Source organism: Rattus norvegicus, chromosome 10 (assembly GCF_036323735.1).
Source record: "Rattus norvegicus strain BN/NHsdMcwi chromosome 10, GRCr8, whole genome shotgun sequence".
Classification (NCBI taxonomy): Eukaryota; Metazoa; Chordata; class Mammalia; order Rodentia; family Muridae; genus Rattus; species Rattus norvegicus.
In genome coordinates, this window is record NC_086028.1 from 13,717,501 (window position 1) to 13,740,404 (window position 22,904).

At 51.4% G+C, this 22,904-nt stretch overlaps 1 protein-coding gene across 10 annotated transcripts in view; it reads right to left on the reverse strand.

Annotated features, from left to right (window-relative positions):
* Tbc1d24 (TBC1 domain family, member 24) overlaps window positions 1-22,904 on the reverse strand; it is a 28,973-nt gene that overhangs the window by 5,571 nt on the left and 498 nt on the right. For 6 of the 10 annotated variants that reach the window (XR_010055133.1, XR_357445.4, XR_010055137.1 and 3 more), the window contains exons 2-9: window positions 7,045-7,154; window positions 3,533-4,616; window positions 2,784-2,801; window positions 2,118-2,276; window positions 1,411-1,474; window positions 1,054-1,149; window positions 364-595; window positions 1-34 (exon numbers count right to left, since the gene is read on the reverse strand). The exon at window positions 1-34 is cut by the window's left edge. Coding sequence is in view for 3 of the 10 variants with exons in the window: in XM_039085349.2 (XP_038941277.1) it covers window positions 1-34; window positions 364-595; window positions 1,054-1,149; window positions 1,411-1,474; window positions 2,118-2,276; window positions 2,784-2,801; window positions 3,533-4,497 (1,568 nt within the window). In the remaining 7 variants the exon portion in view is untranslated. Of the gene's footprint in view, window positions 35-363; window positions 596-1,053; window positions 1,150-1,410; window positions 1,475-2,117; window positions 2,277-2,783; window positions 2,802-3,532; window positions 4,617-7,044; window positions 7,155-17,455; window positions 22,879-22,904 lie in introns of those variants that run through there. The other 4 variants (XM_039085350.2, NM_001105769.1, XM_039085349.2 and 1 more) reach the window with 3 other exon arrangements.

Here is a 22,904-nt window from a genome sequence, read left to right on the forward strand (position 1 = left end):
CCATCGATGTAGAGTGCTTGGCCACCTCCTCCCCCTGTGGGATGCGCAGGTGACCATGCCTTTCTGCTCCAACAACCACTTCCCTAGATACCCAACGTTTCTGTCCTCAGAGAGTCTACGAAGCAGCACTCTCAGGAAATAGACCCCCCCCAGACGACAGAGGTTCCTCTGGGCCTGGCTCCCCACCTAATGCATGCTTCCTAGCCCTTAGGTCCTATCTCTACCCACAAACAACCCAGGTCCTTTGCTGAGATGTCTACTGCTACCAGTCAACAGGGACCGGGCACAGAGGCTTCAGCTGCCCACAAACCCCCTCCGAGCATGGGTAGGACCCAGACTGGGGTGAAGGAAACAGGTGCCCACCAATGATGAGGCAGTCGTTGCCCCCAGCCATGAACATGGACTCGGTCTTGGAGGGCAGGTTGAAGTGCCGGGCAGCCAGGAAAGGAGAGAGCCGGTCGGCAGGGTCTGAAGAGACGGAGTGGCTGATGAGGCAAGGATTGGCTGCAGCCTCTGAGGACTTGAAGGATGCTGCCTTGGTCAGTTCTGGGTGCTTGATGACCACCCACTCATAGCGCTGCACCTCCGGCTGCAGCTGGGGAGGGATGGTGACAGTCACAGTCACCGCCATGTGACACCTCACTGGCCACCTCACATACTCCAGAGCTACAGCCCATGTCCATCCCATGACTCTAGTGAGTGAGTCCGAGTGGGGACTGTGGCAATGGCACGTCACATTGCAGATGAGGCCCTGCTAGCTCTTGGGGTACTCACAGTCTAACCAGCAAAACCCATAGTAAACAAGAGAGTGCCTTAGGATATTCACTGCAGTGGACAGAGGAAATAAGACTGTGCAGGGTTGCCCAGGGATATGGCCTGGTGATGTCTGCCCGCCTCTGTGACAGCCCAGGGTCAGTTCCCTGGCCCACTACAGATACTGGGCCTGCATTCAGCTTTGGAGGAAGACTGAAATGCTCTGAATATCTGGGAGAAGGGGAACACTTGGGGCAGGAGGGAGTGGCCAGAGGGACCCCCATGTTCAGTCCAACTCACCCTAAAAACAAAGCATTCTCCAGTCCCAAAGAAGCTCAGCTTGCCTCCGAACTTATTCCGCTCACTCCAGTCTGTTGACAGGTAAGCCCCACAAACCTGAGGAGGGAACTGGGTGAGACCGTGCCTTCCGCCCCCAGCAGCACCTCCTGTCTGGTGTGCTGAGTGACCAAGCCTCAGCTCAGGACTGCTGTATCCTGCATTCTTCCACCACTGAGGGCGAAAACGGTGTGGGAGAGGGCGGAGTTCAGGGAAGTGAACCCTCTGGGTCACTTTTGTCTTCCCCTGTGGCTTTCAAGCTCCACGCAGGGCCATACCCACACCGGGACTCGGCACCAGCGCAGTGAGCAGGCTCCTCACCTCCTTTTGAGTGGTCTTGATGAGCAGGAGTGTGGGCTCATGTCCTTCGCACTGGAAATAGAACCTGGGGGCAGAGAGCACACAAGCTACCGCCTCTACACGCCTTCCCTGACCTCCCAACCATCAGTCTCTAGGGTAGAGAGGCCTGGGGGCTAAGCTCCTTTCCAGCCACCTCAGTGCACACAGTGTGACTCCCCTCCAGAGAGCTAAGTGCTAGAAGCAGGAGGCAGAGAGACAGGAAAGCTCAACCATGGATGTGTGAGGGAGGTGAGGCTTGCCACTGTGGTGCTCAGGCATTCCCAGGGGCAGGAGGACAGAACTCAGTCAAGCCAAATGCTTGTGTGGACGTAGGCGGGGCCTTCAGGTTGGGGGAGGGTGGTCAAGAGTTTGTGAACTGTCATTTGAGATTTGACTGAGCTACCATGGAGGGCAGTGTGTCCCTATTAGCACACCAGGGGCTTACACAGACAGAGCCCCTTCACGACGCCTACAGAGCCCTGAGCTGTGGTACACACAGCAGTGACTTCCACAGGCAACAGGCCTGGTAATGACAGAAAGCTAGGAAGAGAGGCTCTTGAGTCTTGGGCCTCAGTGGATGAGGCAGGACCTTACGAGGGTCCCAGTTCAAAGGCTAATTTCCAGCCACCCTGTGACTTCCTGGAAGCGGAGTGCAGGATGTGACTCTCAGAGTGTTGGGGACCCCTCACCTGCTTAGGCTGTACCCATGCTGCAGCGACGAGAAGAGCAGGAGGGGTTGGCAGAGGGCGAAGCGCTCAGGGATCCAGGACCAAATGTCTCTCATCTCCTTCACACTGACAATCTCTGAGCGGAAGTTCTCTGCATGGACAGCCAAGTGTACAAACTGCCTGGGAAGAGCGAGGAGGGGTCAGAGCCCACAGTGAGCACAGTCCTGACTGCACCCCACCCTGCAGCCCTGCGGCTTTATTCGGTACATGGCCTGGAAAGGATGTCTCACCTACCCAGGTTTGCAGCCTGGCTCTGGGCGCCAGGTGGAAATGGGGTGACATTATTCCTAGAAGCCCCACCTCCCACCTGATAATGGGAGGGTGCCCAGCCTGCAGGTATGGAAGACAAAAGCCTTTTTCTTTAAGAAACCAGGACAAATGAAGTAAGCCTCCAGCAAGACAAAGCTGCAGAGCCAGCCGGGCACCAGCGGATCATGTAACGGGCATAAAGATGGACAGACAGACAGACAGACCAACGATGCCTGTGTCAATAGGCTAAAGCAGCAAGCAGAAGCCAGCCCATGAGAGCCACACAGGCCTTGGGAGACACCAAGCAATAGAGCCAGAGCTGGCTGGAAGAAAGGCAGGGCAGAGAAAGCAAGCATCGAGGTACAGTTTCAGACCTACCTTTTAGAAAGTGAGACACTGAGAAACAGGAGGAAGCAACGGACACGGAGAAGAAAAATAAAACAGACAAGGCGAGGTTAGTGGTGGGTACCGATCCCTAGACACACCTTCCTTTGGGCCCAGGAGAAAATGATCTCCATACTGAAGCCAGCCTTGTTTACAGCAGCCTACAGTGTCAAGTGTCAAATACCACGACTCTTCCCAACCCTGCTCCCAGGGACAGGAAGGCCACAATCAGCATCCAAAAGAATGCCAGCCGTGGAGCATGAGCTGGAAGGGCAGAGCAAGAGCTGTTCTGATGAGACCTCTAGGAGGCCAGCCTGGAAACTGCTGGACCTTCTGACCCTCTGGTAATATCCAGCTTCCTTGTCTTGTTAAGGCCATAACTGCAAAACCCTTCTTGCCTTTTAATGTCTTTGTATCCACATGTGGGGAGGTGGACAGACAGAAGGCTAGAAGCAGACTGATGCTCAGACTCAAGGATGCATTCTACTAAAGCTACCCACTCCACAGATGCAGTATGCTCACAGCACACACACACACACACACACACACACACACACACACACACAAATACAGGCACACACACACACAAAAGCACAGGCACAGAGCACACACACACGCACACGCACACAGGCACACATTTCACACACATACACACAGGCACAGGCACACATTTCACACACACACACACACAGCCACACACACGCACACAGGCACACATGCACACAATCCTGGGGTCTACCTACCTCTTCTGTTTGACAGTAATACCCTTCTGCCTCAGGGCTTTCTCATTGGCCATTTGCAAGAGCTGAATCTCCTTGCGGGAAAACAGGCGGATGGCAAAGGCCTTCTCTAGTAGTTTCTCAGGGGACACTGTCTTGGCAATGTCCTTGACAAACATCCGGATGTCTTGCTTTACATTGTCTGACTCAAGGGGCTGTCCTGCTCTCACCTTGTGGAAGAACTTGAGGATGGCCAGAGCGACTCGGTACAGTACCTTGTAGCCTTCTACAAGGAAGACGTCGAAAACGCGGGCAAAGTAGTTGAGGGGCAGCTCCCCAAAGAGCCATCTCTGCCAGTCAGAGTAGACCTGCAGAACGTCCTCTGACACGGCCACCATCAGTTTGTGGGCTGCCTGGCAGTACTTGTTCACCAGGTCTCCAAACGTCATACAGGAAGACTCGAAGGCCAGGAAGCTCTGGTCAATGAGCTTCTTGCCGGGGTCGTTGCAGGACAAGATGCGGCAGGCCTTTTCAAAGCACTCGGCCTCGTCAATGCTGTAGTGTAGCAGCAAGGCCACCACCGCGGGCAGGGCAGGGCAGAAGGAGATGTCGGGGAACTGGTTGGCGATGCACAGGAGGATCTTGCGCACGGCCCCCTCACCCCGCGGGTTCAGGCAGTAGGTGGGCACCTGAGTGTTGTCTACAAACTCAGGCAGGGGCAAGCTACTGCTGCTGTGCTTGCCCACAATCTTCCCCACGATGTCGCTGTACACGCTGGCGTCGGGTGTGACCGTGCGGCAGGGGATGTCCCGGATCAGACGCTGGTACACTTTCCCCCGCAGGGCGTGGCTCTGAGCCCAGTAACCCTGCCGCGCCAGCTGCTTCAGCTCCTGTAGCTCGGTGTAGTTCAGCTCCTTTGGCCCCAGGTCCTGGATGGACGCGTCCATCTTGTCCTTATCCACAAAGCAATTGTACCCTGGGGAGTCCATGGTGCCCCGTGTGCCTAGGTGGCAGGTCCCAGGCTGCCAGGGCGGGGACAAAGAACAGCTAAACCCTGCAGCCCCGGCTTCGGGGGTTTTCTGTTAACCAGTCCGTCATCCCACACACCCTGCAGGATTGAAAACAATTTTAGTGAATGCATTGAAAGTTCACATTTTAAAGGACTTGGTTTTTGTTTTCATTTTTCTAAGGACTAGGAAGATAAATAATTGCTCGGAGAAGTCATCGCTAACTTTGGAGAACAACTTGTTTTCACAGAGTTCATGCAGAGAGGCCGCATGTTCCAAGCCACAAGAAGCCGAGGACAGGTTCCCAGCAATGCTGTGAAAGCCTGACTCTGTGGGCCGGAGAGCCGGCTGGGTGGTTAAGGGTGCTTACTGCTCTTCCAGAGGACCTAAGTCTAACTCCCAGCACCTGCTCAGGCAGTTAAACACCATAACTCCAGTTCCAAGGGGTCCAGCATCCTTTATGTGTGGCGCACTTAATGTGTGGCAGACAAAAACTCATACATAAAATCACAGGATAAATCTTTTCTTTTCTTTCTTTTTTTGAGTTTTTAAGACAGGATCGTGGATCGTAGCCTGGGCTGTCCTGGAACTCTCTTTGTAGACCAGGCTGGCCTGGAACTCACACAGATTTGCCTGCCTCTGCCTCCTCAGTGCTGAGATCGAAGTCATGTGCCACTGTGCCTGATGATAAATCATTTAAGATTATTTTATTGACCTGTATGGGTGCTTTGCCTGCATGTGTATCTGTGCACCATTACATGCCTGGTGCCCAAGGAAGCCAGACGAGGGCGTCAGATCTCCTGGGACTAGAGTTCCAGACAGTTGTGAACCATACGGTGCTGAGAATCGAATCCGAGTCCTCTGGAACAGCAGCCAGTGCTTTTAAGCACTGAGCCTGTTCCAGTCCCAACCTCCATCTTTAAAAGTAATCTTCAAAAAGATTTAACAGAAAAAAAAGCCTGATTTTGCTACAAACAGCTTTCTACTTGGGAAGAACCACTTAGACCACCGTAGCCTAGGGGCTGTCTGAAAAGGAACAAAAGACAGGAGGAGCCTGCCGGGAGATGCTTGCTCTCAGCCTGTCGGTCAGGCTCCAATCAGCTGGGCTGAGGACATCCTTGTGTTCTGACTGCCATGCTGGATGCAATACTAGGCCAGACTGGGCCGCTGGGCCACAGCCCAGTCCAAAGGAAGAGGTTCTAAACCAGCTGTGTCTTCATCTGACCAGCAGCCTAAAAGCTAAGCTCCAGACAGGTAAATTCCAGCAGAAGCCAAGTAAGAAACAGAGCCTGGGGTTGAATTCTGTAGTGCCTGTGTTGAGGGACAATTTCAAAACCAGACTTTTCTAGCTTCAAGTAAACTACAGCCAGAAGTCTTAGGGGAGATGCTATCTCACTGCATGGCAGCCACTGGGATCCAGTCACACGTAAGAGAAGTGGGTGAGCGGGATGTGTGTGATACTCATGCTTGAAACACCAGAACTCTGGAGAAGAGGAATCACCAAGATCATGAGCTCAAGCCCTGCCTGGGCTTCACGGGAAATCCAAGGCTGAGTTACACAGTGAGCCCTACCCCAACAGCAGATAAACAGGCTTTGGAGAGATGGCCCGGTAGTTAAGGGCATGGACTGCTTTTGTAGAGGATCTAAGTTCCGTTCCAAGCCCACATGTCAGGAGACTCACAACAGCTGGTAACCTCAGATGCAGGGGATCTGATGCCCTCTTCTGACCTCTGTGGGCACCAGACAAACACATGGTACACATATGTGCACGCAGGCCAAATACCCTTACACATAAAATAAAATACATTTGAAAATTAAAAGCAATGAGGGATGATAGCACACACCTTTAATTCCATACCTGGGAGGCAGAGATAGGCAGATTTCTGAGTTTGAGGCCAGCCTGGTCTACAGAGTAAGTTTCAGGATAGCCAGTTCTGTTGCACTGAGGAACCCTGTCTCAAACATCAAATAAATGGATGGATGGATGGATGGATGGATGGATGGATGGATAGAAATCTTGCAGGACATGGTGTTTAAATCCCATCCTGGTTTACTACAATGAATTCTTAGCTATATAGTTAGACCCTGTCTAAACAAACAAACAAAAATCAGTCTTAGTCTTAGACAAAGAAATACAGGCAACTAAGGAATGCTGGGAGTTGGAGAAACAGTTTTCCCCAGGGAAGAGCCCTCCAGTTGGTTTTCCTGAAACCTCCAGTGGTCAGTCCTGAAATCATGTACATACATACGAGTGACAGTGTATGAACTGAGCAGGTTGCAGCTACATATTGTCTAGTATGCACGAGGCCTTAGCTTTGTCCTCCAGCAAGAAAACAAAGGGAGGAGAGTGGGGAGAAAACAAGAGGAGAGGGCAGTGGAGGGGAAAGGGAGGGGTGAGGGGGACTAGGAGACCATGCGCAGTCAGCTCTAATAGCCCACTGACTTGGGTTCTGAAGCTTCCACCAAAGGCTGCCGTCCCGGGCACATAAGCCTGATATCCCCCCACATACCCTGGGGGTACTCCTGACCTTTCTGATCCAGATGGTAGAGCGGTCCAACAATGCCACAGGGGTCCGCTTCCGTGAGCTTTGGTAAATGTCCAAACCGCTCTGCTTTCTCTTGCATCTAGAAAATTCGACTTGAAAATAAACAGAAAAAGAAAATGCTACTGAATTAAAAGAATGTTATTTATTTATTTATTTTTTATCAAGACACGGTTTCTCTGTATAGCCCTGGTGGTCCTGGAACTCACTTGTAGACCAGGCAGTCCTCGAGCTCTGCCTGCAGAGTGCTGGGACTAAAGGCGTATAACACCACACCCAGCAGAATTATAATGTAATGCCCACTGTGTGGGGCTAGCTAAGAAAACACCTGGATTTGATGCTTTTTCTCTGTTTGGTAAAATATATTCTAACTACCATTTTAACCATTTTTAAAAAATCTGTGTCTCGCTGCATACATCTTGAGGATCAGAAGACACACTTGAGTGTTGGTCCCTGCCTTCGGCCTCTTACTAGACTACTGCACACACCAGGCTAACTCCACGAGCTTATGTGATTCTCCTGTCTCCGGCCAATCCACCTACCGCTGCCTTAGGGCAGGCATTACTATGCATGCTTCTGAGTCCAGCTGTATACAGGTTCTGGGGATCTGAACTCAGTCCTCATGCTGCACAGGAAGCGCCTTATCTGCAAACCATCTCCTCAGTCTCCATTTTAACCACTTTTAAGCCACTTCAGGGCTGGAGAGATGTCTCAGTGGTTAAGAGCATTGGCTGCTCTTTCAGAGGACCTGAGTTCAGTGCCCAGCACCCACATGGTGGCTCACAACCATCTGTAACTCCAGCTCCAGGGGATCCGATCCCTACTTCTGGCCTCCATAGGCACTGGGCTTATATGTGGTGCACAGACATATGTGCAGACAAAAGATGTACACAGAACACAAACAAACAAAAAGATGCTTCAGTGGTGCCAGGTGCCTTCACAGCTTTCACAGCCAATGCCTCCAGAACTGCTCCACCTCCCTCATCGTCCCCTAGCCCTATCGTGACCTCTCTGCCTTTGTTTTTTAATTACCTGGTTGCTCTGCAGAAGCAGCCGATGCTCTAAACACTGACCCAGCTCTCCTGTTCCTGCCTGGTTTTTGTAAAACGACAGTCTTACTTTGCAGCACATTCTGGCTTTAAGGCTGTGATCATCTCACCACGACCTCCAGAGTCGTGAAATTCCAGCTGCGTACCACCATACCCTGGTACGGAATTTCCTTCCACTTAAAAGGGGGCAGGTGTGGTGATTCATGCTTAATCCCAGCATTTGGGAGGCAGAGGCAGGTGGATTTCTGTGAGTTCAAGGCAAGCCTGGTCTACATAGGGAGTTCCATAACAGCCAAAGTTAGAGACACACTGTCTTAAAAGAAAAAAAAAAAAGAAAAGAAAAGGAAAGAAAAGAAAAGGGCTTAATTCTTATTATGTGTATGAGTGTTTGCCTGCATGTTTGAAAGAGGATCACGATTGTGTGGTGCCAGTGGAGGCCAGAAAAAGACATTGGATCCCCTGGAACTAGGATTACAGCCAGCCTTGAGCAATCATGTGAGTACATGGAAGGAAGCCACATCGTCTGCAAGAGCAGCAGCAAGTGCTCTTAACTGCTAAGCCATCTCTTCAGCCCCCATTGATAAGTCTTTGTAGGGTTCAGTTCTTTTTTTCATATTCATCCCTAATTAAGACAAGGTTTTCTGGGGCTGAGGGTGTAGCTAAGTGCTCTAGGCCTTAGCCATGACTGAAGCCTTGAGTTTAATATCTGGCACTACAATCGAAACCCAAAACGGATGTAAGCGTTATAATCATATTAAATTGATTTTCATTGTGTGTCCCAGTGGGAAAGCCTTTAGTATAGCAGGACCAGTCCTGGTGCCCGGCCAGCACCTCCTTCCTCTTGCAGTGCTCTGAAATCAACGGGCCCACCTGCCTGTCTCCTCTCAGCCATGCCCACACTGCACGGTTTCCTACGTCCGAGTCATCAGTAGTGTTTGGTCCTGGGGCTAAAAAACTACAGAGCCACCACAGGCCCACTCTGTCTGGGTGACAAGGACCTGCTCCCTCGGAGCAGAATAAAAGCATTTATAAATAGAACAGGAGTTCAGCGGAATAGGCCAGCCTGCTCCAGTTGAACACTAAACTGAGACCTGCAGAAGTCACAGAGGTACTGGGGTACTGCTCAGAGAGCTCCTTCAGGAGGAAACAGACAGTGCTGTGTGCTGTAACAAGAGGTCCAGGGATGTGCTGGAACCAGATCGAACCTGAGGCAACAAGACCCAACAATATGAGATCCTCATGTCCTTCCCAAAGGGACCCAGGATGTTACTAGGGCCACATGAGGCGTTTCTCCAGGCATCTATAATATGGGCTCAGCTGCCTTGTGGTTCCAGAGGATCTGAGACCCTCTTCTGACCCCTTAGGGCAAGAGGCATATATATGGTGCACGTACATACATGCAGGCAAAGCACTCATACAGATCACATAAGATAAAATTCAAGAATCTTTAAAGATGGGTTCATGATGCTTTTATCGTGTGATAAAAGGATGCGTAAACAGGCTGGACGGATGGCTCAGAGGCTGGGAACATTGGCTGCCCTTCTAGAGGACTGGGGCTTTGATTCCCAGCACCCATATTACAAGAGACACAGGGGAAATGAAGTCATCAGCACACAGGTGCTCCACAAATACACATGTAGGCAGAACACTCATACACATAAAATAAAATCAAAACTACATCAATTAAAAAAAGGGAAGGGATTGGGGATTTAGCTCAGTGGTAGAGCGCTTGCCTAGCAAGCACAAGGCCCTGGGTTTGGTCCTCAGCTCTGGAAAAAAAAAAAAAAAAAAAAAGGACGCAACGGGGCAGCGGTGGGTGGCACAGCCATCAATCCCAGTACTCGAGAGACAGCCTGGTCTACAGAGTCAGTATAGGACAGCCAGGGCTACACAGAGAAACCCTGTCTCTGGAAAAAAAATTTTTTAAAAAGAATGCATAATCACAAAAGGTCAGCTAAGACCAGATTACAGAGCAAAGCTTGAGAGTACTGCTCAGATCATCACTCTAGTCCCAGCTCCGTCAACTGAGAGCCGGCTACCACTACTGCTGTGGGAAATGGCCTTTAAAACCTTTTCTTACATTTACACACATATTACAACTGAGCCACATTTTCTATAGATTGGTCATTAAAATGGGGGAGTGACAAAGGCAGGAAATTCATCAAAAACATGAAATAAACCAGCCCCCCCCCCCCAAGCTTTGAGACCCTGGAGGGCCTGAACTCACTACGTAAGCCAGCAGGCTGGCTTCAGACTCAGAAACAAGCCTGCCTCTGCCTCCAGAGCACGGAGCTTAAAGTGAGCACCACCGCACCTGACCTCTTCTTTCACTTTTGAGACAGGTTCTCAGGTACACCAAGCTCGCCTGGAACTTAGCCCAGGGTGACCTTGAGCTGCTTCCTCCTCAGGAGAGCTGAGATCACAGGCGTGTTACTACGCCAGGCTCGTTCCACTTTTTCTTTTCAAGGCTAAGATCCAACCTAGGTTCTCTTGCATGCTAAGTACATGATGTCCTCCCTGAGCTCACCCAGGCCCAAGGGGATGAGGCCGTCTAGATAACCTGACTCTTTTTTTTTTTTTTTTTTTTTTTGGTTCTTTTTTTTTTCGGAGCTGGGGACTGAACCCAGGGCCTTGCGCTTCCTAGGCAAGCGCTCTACCACTGAGCTAAATCCCCAACCCCCTTAGATAACCTGACTCTTTCTCTGTCAGTCTATCTGCTGGTGGGCTGTTGTCACACAGACTTACAGACCACACTCCTCAGACAGACATTGTGTGACGTGGTCAAGGAGAGGGGGGAGCAGGTACAAATGAGGCTAGCGAGAGGACTGGGAAATCAGGCGGGCCTGGCTTCCAAGTCCAGATTTAGCTCCTTGGGCCAAGGTGTTCCGCAGTGGCTCTGTGGAACACCTACCCTTAGAGACACTGGCGCTCAGTAACAACTCTGAGTTGAGCACTGCCTCTGGGCTCGCTGGGTGGGGTGACCTTAGGGTGACACAGCAGCCGCAGACCCTGGGCAGGCGCTGCCACTGTGAGCACTGCTCTTCAGAGGCCACTTTCCCTCAGCCTGAGGGCTGGGGTTGTGATTTGTCAGCACAGACACTGCACTGCATTGTCTTAAAGTCCCTCTCTGCACCCTCAAGTTCTCAACAGAGAAGAGCTATTTGGCACCCTAGGCTGGTCCCCTCTCCTCCAGTTCTACGTGTTTGGAAAGGGAGGCATTCATTGCCTCGGGCCCTCAGCTCTGGGTCTTAGAAGTAATTCCCAGAGAGCAGGAAAAATGTTACCCGACACCTGTTAGATGTATGGAGTGACAGCTGGTGACAGTTTCAGACAGTAGGGTCTCCATATAGTGGGTCTGTAGGGTAATGGCTACTTTACTGAGGGTCCAGGTGTGAGCGCCTCCCGAGAGATGACATCTGAACTGGGGTAATGGGACTGCCGCAGCTGGGAGAGGAGCTGAGCTGTGTTGGGGATAGTGTGAGGAGGGCAGGTACACCCTGAGGAGGGCAAGCTCCAAGGAGAAAATGTGTGGCCAGAATGTACAGCCAACGCCAGAAGCAGTACGGCTGGAGTGAGGCAGAACATGGGCACACAGATGGTGCCCGGGTTTATGCTAAGAATGGGCGGCGGGGCAGGGAAGGCCATGGTCTAACAGAGGTTTCTGCTGTGAGGTTGAACTGAAACTGTTTTTTTCTTTCTTTCTGCCTTTCTTTCTTTCTTTCAAAGATTTATTTAGCTGCCTTCAGACACACCAGAAAAGGGCATCAGATCTCACTACAGATGGTTGTGAACCACCATGTGGTTGCTGGGAATTGAACTCAGGACCTCTGGAAGAGCAGTCAGTGCTCTTAACCACTGAGCCTTCTCTCCAGCCCAGAACTGAAAGTGTTTAAAGACAGTACTCCCTCAGGAGACACCTGCACTTCTCTTCTGAGGCTGCACTCAGTCTTAGGCCTGGCACTTGATACGCAGGGGCCTCTGGAAGAGGTATCCCAGTGGTCATTCCTGAAGACAGTTGTAGTTCTCCCACAGGCAATGGGGCCAGAGCTTGAGTTCTGTGGTGTCCCCTCCCCCACCACACACATACAACTGCCTCTTTAAACAGCTTCACTTCCCCTTCCTGCCATGAGTTGCTTCTGTCCCCACTCACAATCCTCTCCTGATGTCTATAGCCTTTTCTTCACCAGCATGGAGACTATTTGAAAGGTTAAGGTAACTGAAGATGGGAAGTGTCTATTTTAAAGAAAACAAACAAACAAACATGTGGAAAGAAATACTCTTTAGTTCCCCAAAATGTTATGTTCCTGATCGGATGGCATTGCCCAGGAGATGCCTGCAACACAGGGCACTGGCCTGGGTTTGCCAAGGGTAAGACCAAAGATCAGGGAAGCCTCAGATGTCACAGAGAAAGTCAAACTCTCTCATCTACAGTAAAGTCTTTGTTCTGCCCTTTGCCCACAGAAGAGCGGGCTGAAACGGAATCATGCTCATCAGGACTGGCTTCACTGACACACCATGAGTGGCGTCCCGGCAGGCCTCTGGCAGGACGTGGAGCTGGGTGGTAGTTTGAATAAGAACAGACCATAGGCTCGTGTTTGAATACTTGGTCCTCAGCTGGTAGAACTGTTTGGGAAGGATTAGGAGGTGTGGCTTCGTTGGAGGAGGTGTGTCACTGGGCTAGGTCCCCACCATTCCTAGTTGGCTAGCTCTCTTATTAGGTTCTCTCTCTCTCTCTCTCTCTCTCTCTCTCTCTCTCTCTCTCTCTCTCCTTCATGATTGTGGATCACATGTAAGGTCTCTGCCCCAGTGCCATGCCTGCCACCATGCTCCCCACCATGATGGTCACGAATTCACCTGAAACAGACTCTTTCTCCTGTGAGTTGCGTTGGTGTTCGTGTCTTATCACAGCAGTAGAAACATAACGAAGGCAGGTGGGAAGGAGGAAAAGGGAGCGTGGGGACAAATGAGCCCCATCCTGGATAGGGACCGAGTGGTTGGCGCCTTCACACCAGAGGCCTCACCTCACCCCAGCTTCAGCCACAGAGGCTGCCTGCCAAAGATGTGGCTTCACAATCCATCCTGTTCAGTCAAGGGGCAGCCTGACGGCAAAGGACCACTCCACATCAGATGAATGGACAGAGGAGGGACTGGAGAGCCCCCTGCACAGGAGGAATGGCCAATCTGCTGAAATCTTAAGGCCTGTGGGCCTTCCACGCTGTCACTGTCCTCCTGAGATCCGGGCCTCTTCACAGTCAGCTCTGCCCTAGCTCCTTTCTCAGCAAGGTCAGGTCCCTTTCCAACACCACCAGGCTGTCCCCAAACACGGCTTTAGTCATGAGACTGCACTTCTCACCTCTTTTTCCAAACAGGTAGATTTGAAAACAAACTCCTTATCATGTGACATACAGACTGCGCCTTGAGGATTACCCTGTAACACACCTGCACACTGGGCCTCCCTTCCTAGCTAAGTGTCTTTGTCACAAGCAATGGAGGAGCCAACAACAGTAATAACTCCCTTTGCTCCAAACTTTTATTCATTCCACAAACCTTTAGTTTAGAGCCCTGATGGCCCCAGAGACCCACAACCATAAATACCTCAAATCTATAAAGATGGGGTGCTGATGGGGTGGGGTGGGTGAAGACAAAGTACTGAGGGACAGCATGGCGGGAAGAAAGGTGGGGGAGGCACCACTAAGTTGGGGAGTCTTTGGTGGGCATGGGGGAGCTGGTGTGAAGTGAGAAGCAGGAGAGGTTAAACATGCGACACTCTAGATCTAGAGTTAGAAACCACCCTGATGTCTGTGTCAGGTGATGAGGTGTCAGGGAGGAAGGAGGGTCTAGTCCAGCTGAGTGGGTGGGGGGAAGGGCTATTAGTAGGCCATGGGATTCCTCAGAGACAGCTTTGGGCAGAGCCCAGCAGGTTTCCTACAGTGCTGATGGTATGGGGAAGGCCCCCATGCCCACATAGAACCACCAAAAACAAAAGACAGCCTGTCCTAAGGGAGTACTGCACCCCTGTCTGGCGTTAGCCTATGCTCCTTCCCCCAGCCACAGGAACAAGCTGACTGTGACCCAAGGCCCTGGCTGACTGAACCTTAGTCACCATGTCATATGCTGGGCAGGGCCCAGCTTTTTCTCTCCAGTCTTAGCATCCCCCATGCTTTCCTGGAGACCAGAAGCAGACAGAACATCAGACAGGGATAAAGAAGGCTGGGCCCCCATCCTGAGCATATGGGAAATCTAAAGTCCAGCAGGCATCAAAGATAACACTGGATGACAGAAGGGGGACGTGAGGCACTGTGGGCATTTCTATGTGATAGATAAGCACACACTGCCCTCGTGCTGGTCACGCAGGCACAAGTCAAAGCATGTTCATGCTTGAACATGGGAAGAAAGGAGCACACCAGTTCTGGGGTGGTGCAATATGTGGGTCACTAGCGAACACAGCCAGACACCATCATCTGCTTGGCACTGACCATGCCTCCAGGGCCAGGGGAGGCCATGGCTATGCTGTTGGGGGATGGGGAAGACACAGCCATGACCGCTATGATAGTGATGGTTTGCTGTCTGGTGAGATGCTCGGAGAGCCAACATGCTGAGCGGCTGGCCCAGCGGTGAGTGGTGTGGGAGGGTTCAGGGGCTGAGAATAGAGATGTCAGCAGGTAGGATGCAGGAAGGGCATCTGGGGTGGCAAGTGTGCGGGGCAGGTGCTGGGAGAAGTGTGATGACAGGGAGGAGGGGAGGAACACTACAGGCAGCTGCAGGGGCCAGGGCTGGGGTGCCAAGCCTGACAGCAGACCTGGACCAGGAGGTGAGCGGCAGAGACAAGAACAGAGGTATCAATCAAGAACAAGTGGCAATCGCACCCTCTCCATACATGAACGTTCCTCATACCCACCAGGGACATTCAAGGATGTCCCCCTCCTCCAAGAACCTGCTGAATACTACACAGATACACACAACCTCAGGATGCTGTCAGGGATCCTGGGCACTGGGGGTGCTGGATGCTCATCCTATCCTGAGACCTCAGCCCTGGCACAGAAGAAACATAGAAAGAAAGGGTCACTAGCTAATCCACCCGTCCCACATCCAGGGCTTTCTCTCAAATGTCTCTCAGGTCCCTGGCACCTGACGGAGTAGGGAAGATACAAGAACAAGACACCTGACAGCGGATTGTAAACGCACTAAGAATCAGGACACACGGGCTGGAGAGATGGCTCAGTGGTTAAGAGCACCCGACTGCTCTTCCAGAGGTCCTGAGTTCAATTCCCAGCAACCACATGGTGGCTCACAACCATCTGTAAGGAGACCCGATGCCCTCTTCTGGTGTGTCTGAAGACAGCTACAGTGTACTTATATATAATAAATGAATAAATAAATCTAAAAAAAAAAAAAAAGAATCAGGACACACGTAGACATGGTGTCCCGTGAACAAGACGAGAGCGCACAGCTGTAGGATGTGCTTGCTGTGTTCAGGAGAAAGTAAAGGCTTAACTTCCCATGGGAGGGGGGCACATCACAAAGGGCCCCATCTACCGAGGACGGGGGTCTGTCCCCATCCTATAGGAGCTGATGCCACCAGGGCACTGAGATGGAGAAGCACAGGCTTCCATTCTCCAGAGATCCATCTTTTGACAGGAAACAGGACACAGAAGCAACAGCCATCAGAATCACTGGACAAGTGTCAGACGGCAGCTTGACCACCTGGGGGCTATTGCATTTAGGGTACGGGCCACCCTGGGCCTTCCCATGCAGAATGTCACGGTGGGAGAGGTCCTGCATGGACAAACTTCCAGAATATTCCCTTGGAGACCTAGCTTCTGAGCCATGCTGCCTAGAGACACTGGTCTTCTGGCTTTTCAACCTCACCCTTTTTCTTACCCTCCTCCCACAGGACCCTCTTTCACCCTCTTCTGGTTCCTGAGCTAGCCCATGGCATCCCAATCACCACCGCATGCCCCTCTACTCTCTGTAGGCATCCCTCCCACCTCCCTTCACTAGGCTCTCTGCCTCCGGTCCACAGCCTTGTTCTCTGTGCTGCTAACACTAGAAGGGTGGGGTGAGCAGCCCTACCTCAGGCTCCGGTTCCCCCTCCCCCTCCCCCAACCACATTAAAAAAAAACCTTTACATATATACTTAGGTCATCCAACCCCATTCTACCCAGAGGCCAAATACTCACAAACACGGTCTGTCTCTCTCCTCTCCCGCCCCCAGTTTCTCACTATGGAGGCCTGCGAGTCACATATAGACCAGCCTCGAGCTTATAGAGATCTGTCTGTCTCTGCCTCTCTGGCTCCGGGATTAAAGATGCCGGGCCTAGTACTCTTTCTTCAGGCCTTGCCATACAGAGCACTCCTACCCAGGAGCACGGGTCCCTGTCTACAGGCACCTCCACTGTGCTCCTTTGCAACTAACCTAGACCAGACACAGCAAACCTCAGCTCCCGCCCGTCTTGTCCTCCTGTCTCAGAGCCAGGCAGGAGGAGGCCACGCTGAAGCACGCTTCTCTACACCTACATCAGAGCTGGGGGTGGGGGTGGGAGGGTGGATTAAACCATCTGCTCATGGGACTTGAGTGTGCTAGGCTCTGGCTGCTGCCTGGTAGGTCTTCTTGGCTCGCCTCCAGCAAGCTCCCCCCACCCCCCACCCCCACCTCCTCTGAGGAAGACTGGCTATCAGGCAGGAGCATCCTTTCCTCCCCAGCCCAGCCCTTTATCTGTAGCCTCACCTGGTGCGATGCACCCACGTACGGGCCCCTCCAAGGTTCCAATCTTACCTCCCGATCTCTTGATTCCCTTGACTCTCACTGAGGCCCTACTCTGGCCCTGCCTCTTCTTTTAAATTCCTTCAGAGTCACACACATAGCAGGCAGCACTTGGGTCCTTTAGGACCTCGCTACCCAGATGCTACACATAACAGACACCTTGGGCCCTTATCTCTCTAAAGCACTCGTAGCTGATGTGGGTCCCTGCTCCAGCTCTCCCTGCTGTTCTGGTCCCTCAGTGTCACTGCTGTAGACGTCTGGCTTCGGCCAATCCTGAGCATGTGAGCTCCAGCCCCTTACCTCCAGCTGCTCCCTAGGTATCCCGGTATCCCTAGGTATCTCGTGACCTTCATGTTCCACAGCTCCACAGCTCCACGGTGGCGCAGCTCAGATCCTAGCACTGCTGCCAAGCCCAGGGCTTGTCCTGTCACACCTCATACAGGAGATCCTTGCTGTCCTCCACCCTTCCTGCCCCTCCCACAGCAGCTCCAGGGGCACTGACCCCGCACAGTGCCCGGGTACGATCGGAAGGCAATCCCTTCTAAAGGAACATGAAGGAGAAGAGGCAGGACATAGTTGTCACCTTTCTTTCTTTCCAATCAAATCTCCTTCCAAGTCCTTCCAGTGACCTTCCGGGTCAGTGCTTCTGTATCCACTTCTGTCTCCACCCCCTTCGGTGCATTGAGGCATGGTGGCCATCTGCTTGTATGTCCCCCTCCTCTTCTAGACTGTAACTCCCATACCCAAATGTCACATTACACCCTGTGTGCCTGGGAAGGAAGAAACCAGAGAAGGAGCTAGGTAGACTTGGGCCCAAGTTAATTTTGAAGGCTGCATAACAGTAGGAAGCCTTAACAACGAACTTGTCCTATGCGGTGACCCCAGAAGGCAGGGTGTTTGCCGCCCTCAGCCCTGAAGCACAGCACAGGAATTTCTCAAGTGTTCATGGTGACTGGCACTCACAGTCGAGTCCCTGAGAAGCTGGGTACAGGGAACTTGATAGTGGGCCTTTTGCAGGTGGCACACAATGGCAGGCGCGTGCTAGGTACAAAAGAGATGTAACCAGTAACGAGGCGTGAGTCACGGCGTCACGGGCCAGCTGGACGGCTTGCTGGCTGGAAGTTCAGACGCAGGTCTTCCTAAAGATGCCTCAGATCACACGTGTGGACTTCTGAGACCCAAGATTACCAAGCCACTCTAGACACCCCTTTCACGTCCACAGCCAGAGGCTAGAGCTGTGTTTTTCTTCCCACAGCAGGTCAGGAAAAGAGCTCCCAGCATATACAGAATGAGAATCTGACGAAAAGAATTCAGCCAAGATGTCAGCGGCACTAGAATTTTGACAGACCTAAGTTCTAAGTTAGGTGTCTGAGACAGGTGTGCCCTGCAAGGCTAGGTACACGGGCAGGTTCTCGGCAAACATCTTCAGACCGAGAGAGACAGCCATCCGGGAGTCATGGAGCCTTAATCATTGTAATAGGCATGCAAGACATGTTTCCTGCATGCCGAAGTGCTAAGTACCGGAGGACAAAGATGTGAGGCACTGCCTCAGCTCTCAGGAAGCCCTGATCAGGACGGGACACTGATCAAGGCATTCCAAGGTACAGGCACTACAACTGGAAAGCAAGAGTATAAGAGCCGAAACAATACCCAGAAAAAGCTTCCTAGGGTCTGTGTCTACATTAGCCCCAGGCAGTGGCACAGAAAGCACCATCAAAGGACAAAGCCACCAAGCACAGAGCTCCTTCTGAGTCTAGGCACTGTGTACAAGGAGGGCATAGACCAGTGAGTATCTTTATGGTTCAGATCAAAAGGCAGTCTAAGGGTGGAGAGATGACTCAGTTGGTAAAGGGCTTGTTAGAGAAGCATGAGGATGTGAGTGTTCAGTCCCCCAGAATCCACATAAAAGGCTGGATGTGGCAGTCATACCTAACATACCACCACTGGGAAGGTACAGACAGGAGATTCAGTGGTTCTCACTGGCTAACCCAACAGAATTGGTAAGACCCAGGTCCCCGGAGAGAGACTATCTCAAAAGATAAGGTGGAGAACAATTGAGCAAGACATCAAATGCCGAACTCTGGCCTCCACACACAGGAACTCACGTACACGCATGCACAGGTTCCAGGGGAAAGCACAAACATTTAGCCCAGCTCACAGGCTCCAAGGACAGTGACCTTTGTGTGCTGTACTGTGTGGGAACAAGGTTGGGGGGAGTGTGTGAAGAAAGAAAAGACCTGCAGGGTAGGAGTATGTCCCAGAACCCAGTCCTTCTAAGGGTCCGCAAGCTTCCAAGACAGGAGCGGTGGAAAGGGCCCTGCGGGGAAGGATGGTCGGTAACCAGCAAACAGGAAAAAAGTGATTCAAGATGAGGCTGATGGAATGAAGGGAAGGGCAGTCTTTGGCGAGACCGGGACAATGAGTGACCCTTAGAACAGCAAATCAGTTTTTATTCATAATAGACTCACCTACCAGTCAACATCCAGAGTCTCTGAGAATGTGTAGAACCCAATTAAAAAAACCCATGCAACATGCTAGAAGACGACTCACATACCTGTAATCCCAGCATGCAGGAGACCGACTCAGAAGGATCATGGGTTCGAGGGCAGCCTAGGCTACATAGTGAGAGCCTGTTTCTAAAATCCCAAAACCTAGTTTGGAGACAGAGTTCAGTGGTAGAATACATGCGTAGCATTAGACAGAGGCCTTGGGTTCAACTCCCAGGACCACAAAAACAAACGAATGACAAACCAGGCATGACAGACGTGCGGAAAGAGCTTGGTGTGCTTCATGTTTAGTCTGTCACCTGCAAAGGAAAACGTCCCAGGCCGAATCACTGCAGCTCACACAGTCCATGGACCAGTGCTCTGAGGCTGTGGGCAGGCAGGGGCTTCTGCAGCACTATCAGTTTTCCCTTATCCTCCTGGCCCCCAAAGTGTAGAAGACTGCAGTGGATACCACAGGCTTGGTCTTCCTTACTTCTTACCAAAGAGCTGCCTTTTCTAAGGCTGACTCCACAGAGGCTGGTGGCCTAGAAGGAGGGAAGGAAGGAAGGAAGGAAGGAAGGAAGGAAGGAAGGAAGGAAGGAAGGAAAGTTCCGAGGTGGGTTTTTTCCTAGAGTCCGGTGAGTATACACAGAGAGGTCCAGCCAGTGGTGTGGAGAAAAATGGGATCTTTTGAGATAAGAAGCACCCAACCTGGAGGCTCCCTGAGGCAGACAGGAAAAGCCCCTAGAAGGTAGTGGAGCCAGGGAAGGCTGTACCTTTGACACTCAGAATCGTCCTTTTACTCAACAGGCAACCTGGGTCTCTATGACAGAAGCACAAAGCCCATCACCTTACTCCACTCCGCCCACAAAGCAGCAGGCCACCAACCAGCCTTCTCCCTTGCTCAGTGTCTTCAGGACACAATATCAGGAGTCTGGATGGAAGCCCAGCTTAAATGCCACAGAGGAATGCTCTCTGCTCTCGAGCCCCATGCATATACTCTTTGGCTCCAGACCAGGAGATGCTCACCCACTGTCTGAATGGCACCTCTCTAAACTCAAAGCCTTATTCCTCCCCAAGCCTGTCTCTCTCTGTGTTGTATGCAATGTAGCCCCGGGCTGCCAGTCACCCCATATCTTCCTTCATCCGGGCAACTGCTTATCTCAGTCTTGCCCTTCTTATGATTGAAGGTACCTCAACCGGCCCCACCCTCGGCGCACGCAGAAGCCTTTCTGGTCCCAGAAAACATACATCTGATCAAGTCATCTGATCAAGTCATTCACAAGTCTCAATCTTCCAAAGCTTCTGAATCTCACTCAACATTGTGTCCATAGCACGGCCCCAGCACCTCCTCACACCAATCCATTTTCCTTTCTCCCCCCACCCCTTTAGTTCTGGGGATTGAGGCTAGGGCCCTGTGCACAATAGATAAGATTTTTATTATAGAACTACGCTCACCAGTCCTTTCTGTTGTTTTGAAGGTGAGTTTTGCTCTGTATACCAGGGCGGCCTAAAACTTGGTCCTTCTGCCTCAGCCTCTCTACAAAGATTAGAACTGTGTACCACCACACGCAGCTCCTCTGGTCTTGGGCACTGAATGCAGAGCCTTGTATGTACAGGTAGGCACTGCTGAAGTCTGAATGCAGTAAACACATATAAAAAGGATAGTGAAAATTCCCAGATAATGAATTCAAGCTTGTTCTCAGTAAAAGGCCTGAGGGCTTTAAAAAAAATATCTCCATTTAGAAGGTGACGGCTACAAACTGCCACTGAAATGAGAAGGCTGTTTGTAAAGGGCTTCTTTCTTCCATTTAGCGTTGTCAAAACAGAGAAGGTATGCTCAAACAGGTAGAACATTGAACACGGCAAATGCTGCCTTTTTTTTTTTTTTTTTTACAACCCACTTCATTGTCTTGTGTACTTTAAACTAGAAGCCATTAGAAGGCAAACACTTTACTATGTCTTCTGAGGTTGGCTCAGTCTCTAATAAGGATTAGGAGCAACTGCTGTGTGCCCAAGGTCACTGAGACTTGCTCGAGAGTCCTGGAAGGTGTGGTTACTCAGAGCTGGTAGGAAACACAGGCAGGTGAATTCACACTCCCAGGGAGGTGAATTTGATTGTTGTTATGAAAACCCTGCCTAGATTACTAGATTACTTCTGCCACCCAAAAGGTCACCCTTAATCCAGTTGAAAGCCACTACATTGCTAGTTCACTAGTTGACATTGCAGCATTCAAAAAACTGGTATCTTTATTCCCTCCAACAAGCACTTCAAAGACTGCCTGGCCGACTGAGTGCTAAGCCATGGGGGAGCAGAGACAACACAATGTGGCTCCAGGCCTAGTCACACAAAGATTAGATTCTAAATACGGCTGTCACTACCCAGTGCATCCCCTAAAGTCTTTATCTGAGTACTGAGGAGATTAGGTGAGAATTAATCATCAGAATAGAGGAAGCACATAAAGCTATCATAGCACTCAATATGAATGGTCACCATCAAATATTTTAAACTTCTTGACCATTTGTCATCTGGGTTGATCTTGACACCAACCTAGGCTACACAGAACTGACACCAGATAGAGCTTGAGAGAGCACAAATACAGTCATCTCCACAACGATCCAGTGAATAATGACAGGTGCCTATTGGGGGGGGGCGTAAAAATGAAAATGGAGTCATTGCCCCCAAGTAGATGCCATATTATGGGACAGTTGTACCAACTGCCTGGGAGTCACCTGCTGATCTTCCAGCAGAATGGGGTGAGACGAGAAAAATCATTTTGAGCCTTTGGAAAGACAGAAACACAACTGACAAAAACAGCCAACTTACACCTGCATCCGTCTTGGCTGGGTTAGACAATCTTTGGCCTTTAAAGTTAGCCCAGTGAGCCCCCATCCAAGAAGGACAGAGCACAACTGTTTCTGAACTGAGCCAGCACTGGCAAGGAAAATCTGTGGTCAGGCTGCCAGCACCCAACAGACTGATTTCTGTCATGTGTAGCCCACCCGGTGTGGTGCCAGCTCTGCCCTCCAGCTGTTATTCAAAACTCCAGAAGCACAAGGCCAAGCTAAGGCACAGGTGACAGAGGCAGATCAGGGACACTTGCTGGATAGGGCTCTCAGGCTGGGAGAGTACCCAAGCGTCAGGAGGGCAGCTTTGTCATCTTTGGCAAGTGAAGGGCCCGAGTTGTCGCAGGTCTCCGAGGGCAAAGGTATATGAACATTGCTGCAATTTCGAACGAATACAGAAAGAGGATTTCCTATTCCGCAGGGACGGAAAGTGCCTCAAGGGAAGGTTGACACAGAGGCAGTTCTTTCCCACGACACAGAGCCCAGAGAAGGCAGCGACGATCAAAGAAAGCCAGGCCTGTCCAAAGGGGTCTGATTCCGGGGCCCACGTCACGCACGCAGCACTAGACTCTGGAGCCCCCTAACCCGCAGCAACCAAGGCACCGAGCACGACCCGTGCCCCCCTCCCTCAGTACATCGGTGCCGCCGGTCAGCGCACAGTGGCAGTGACAACCCCCCACACCCCGCGTCCAGCCGCCA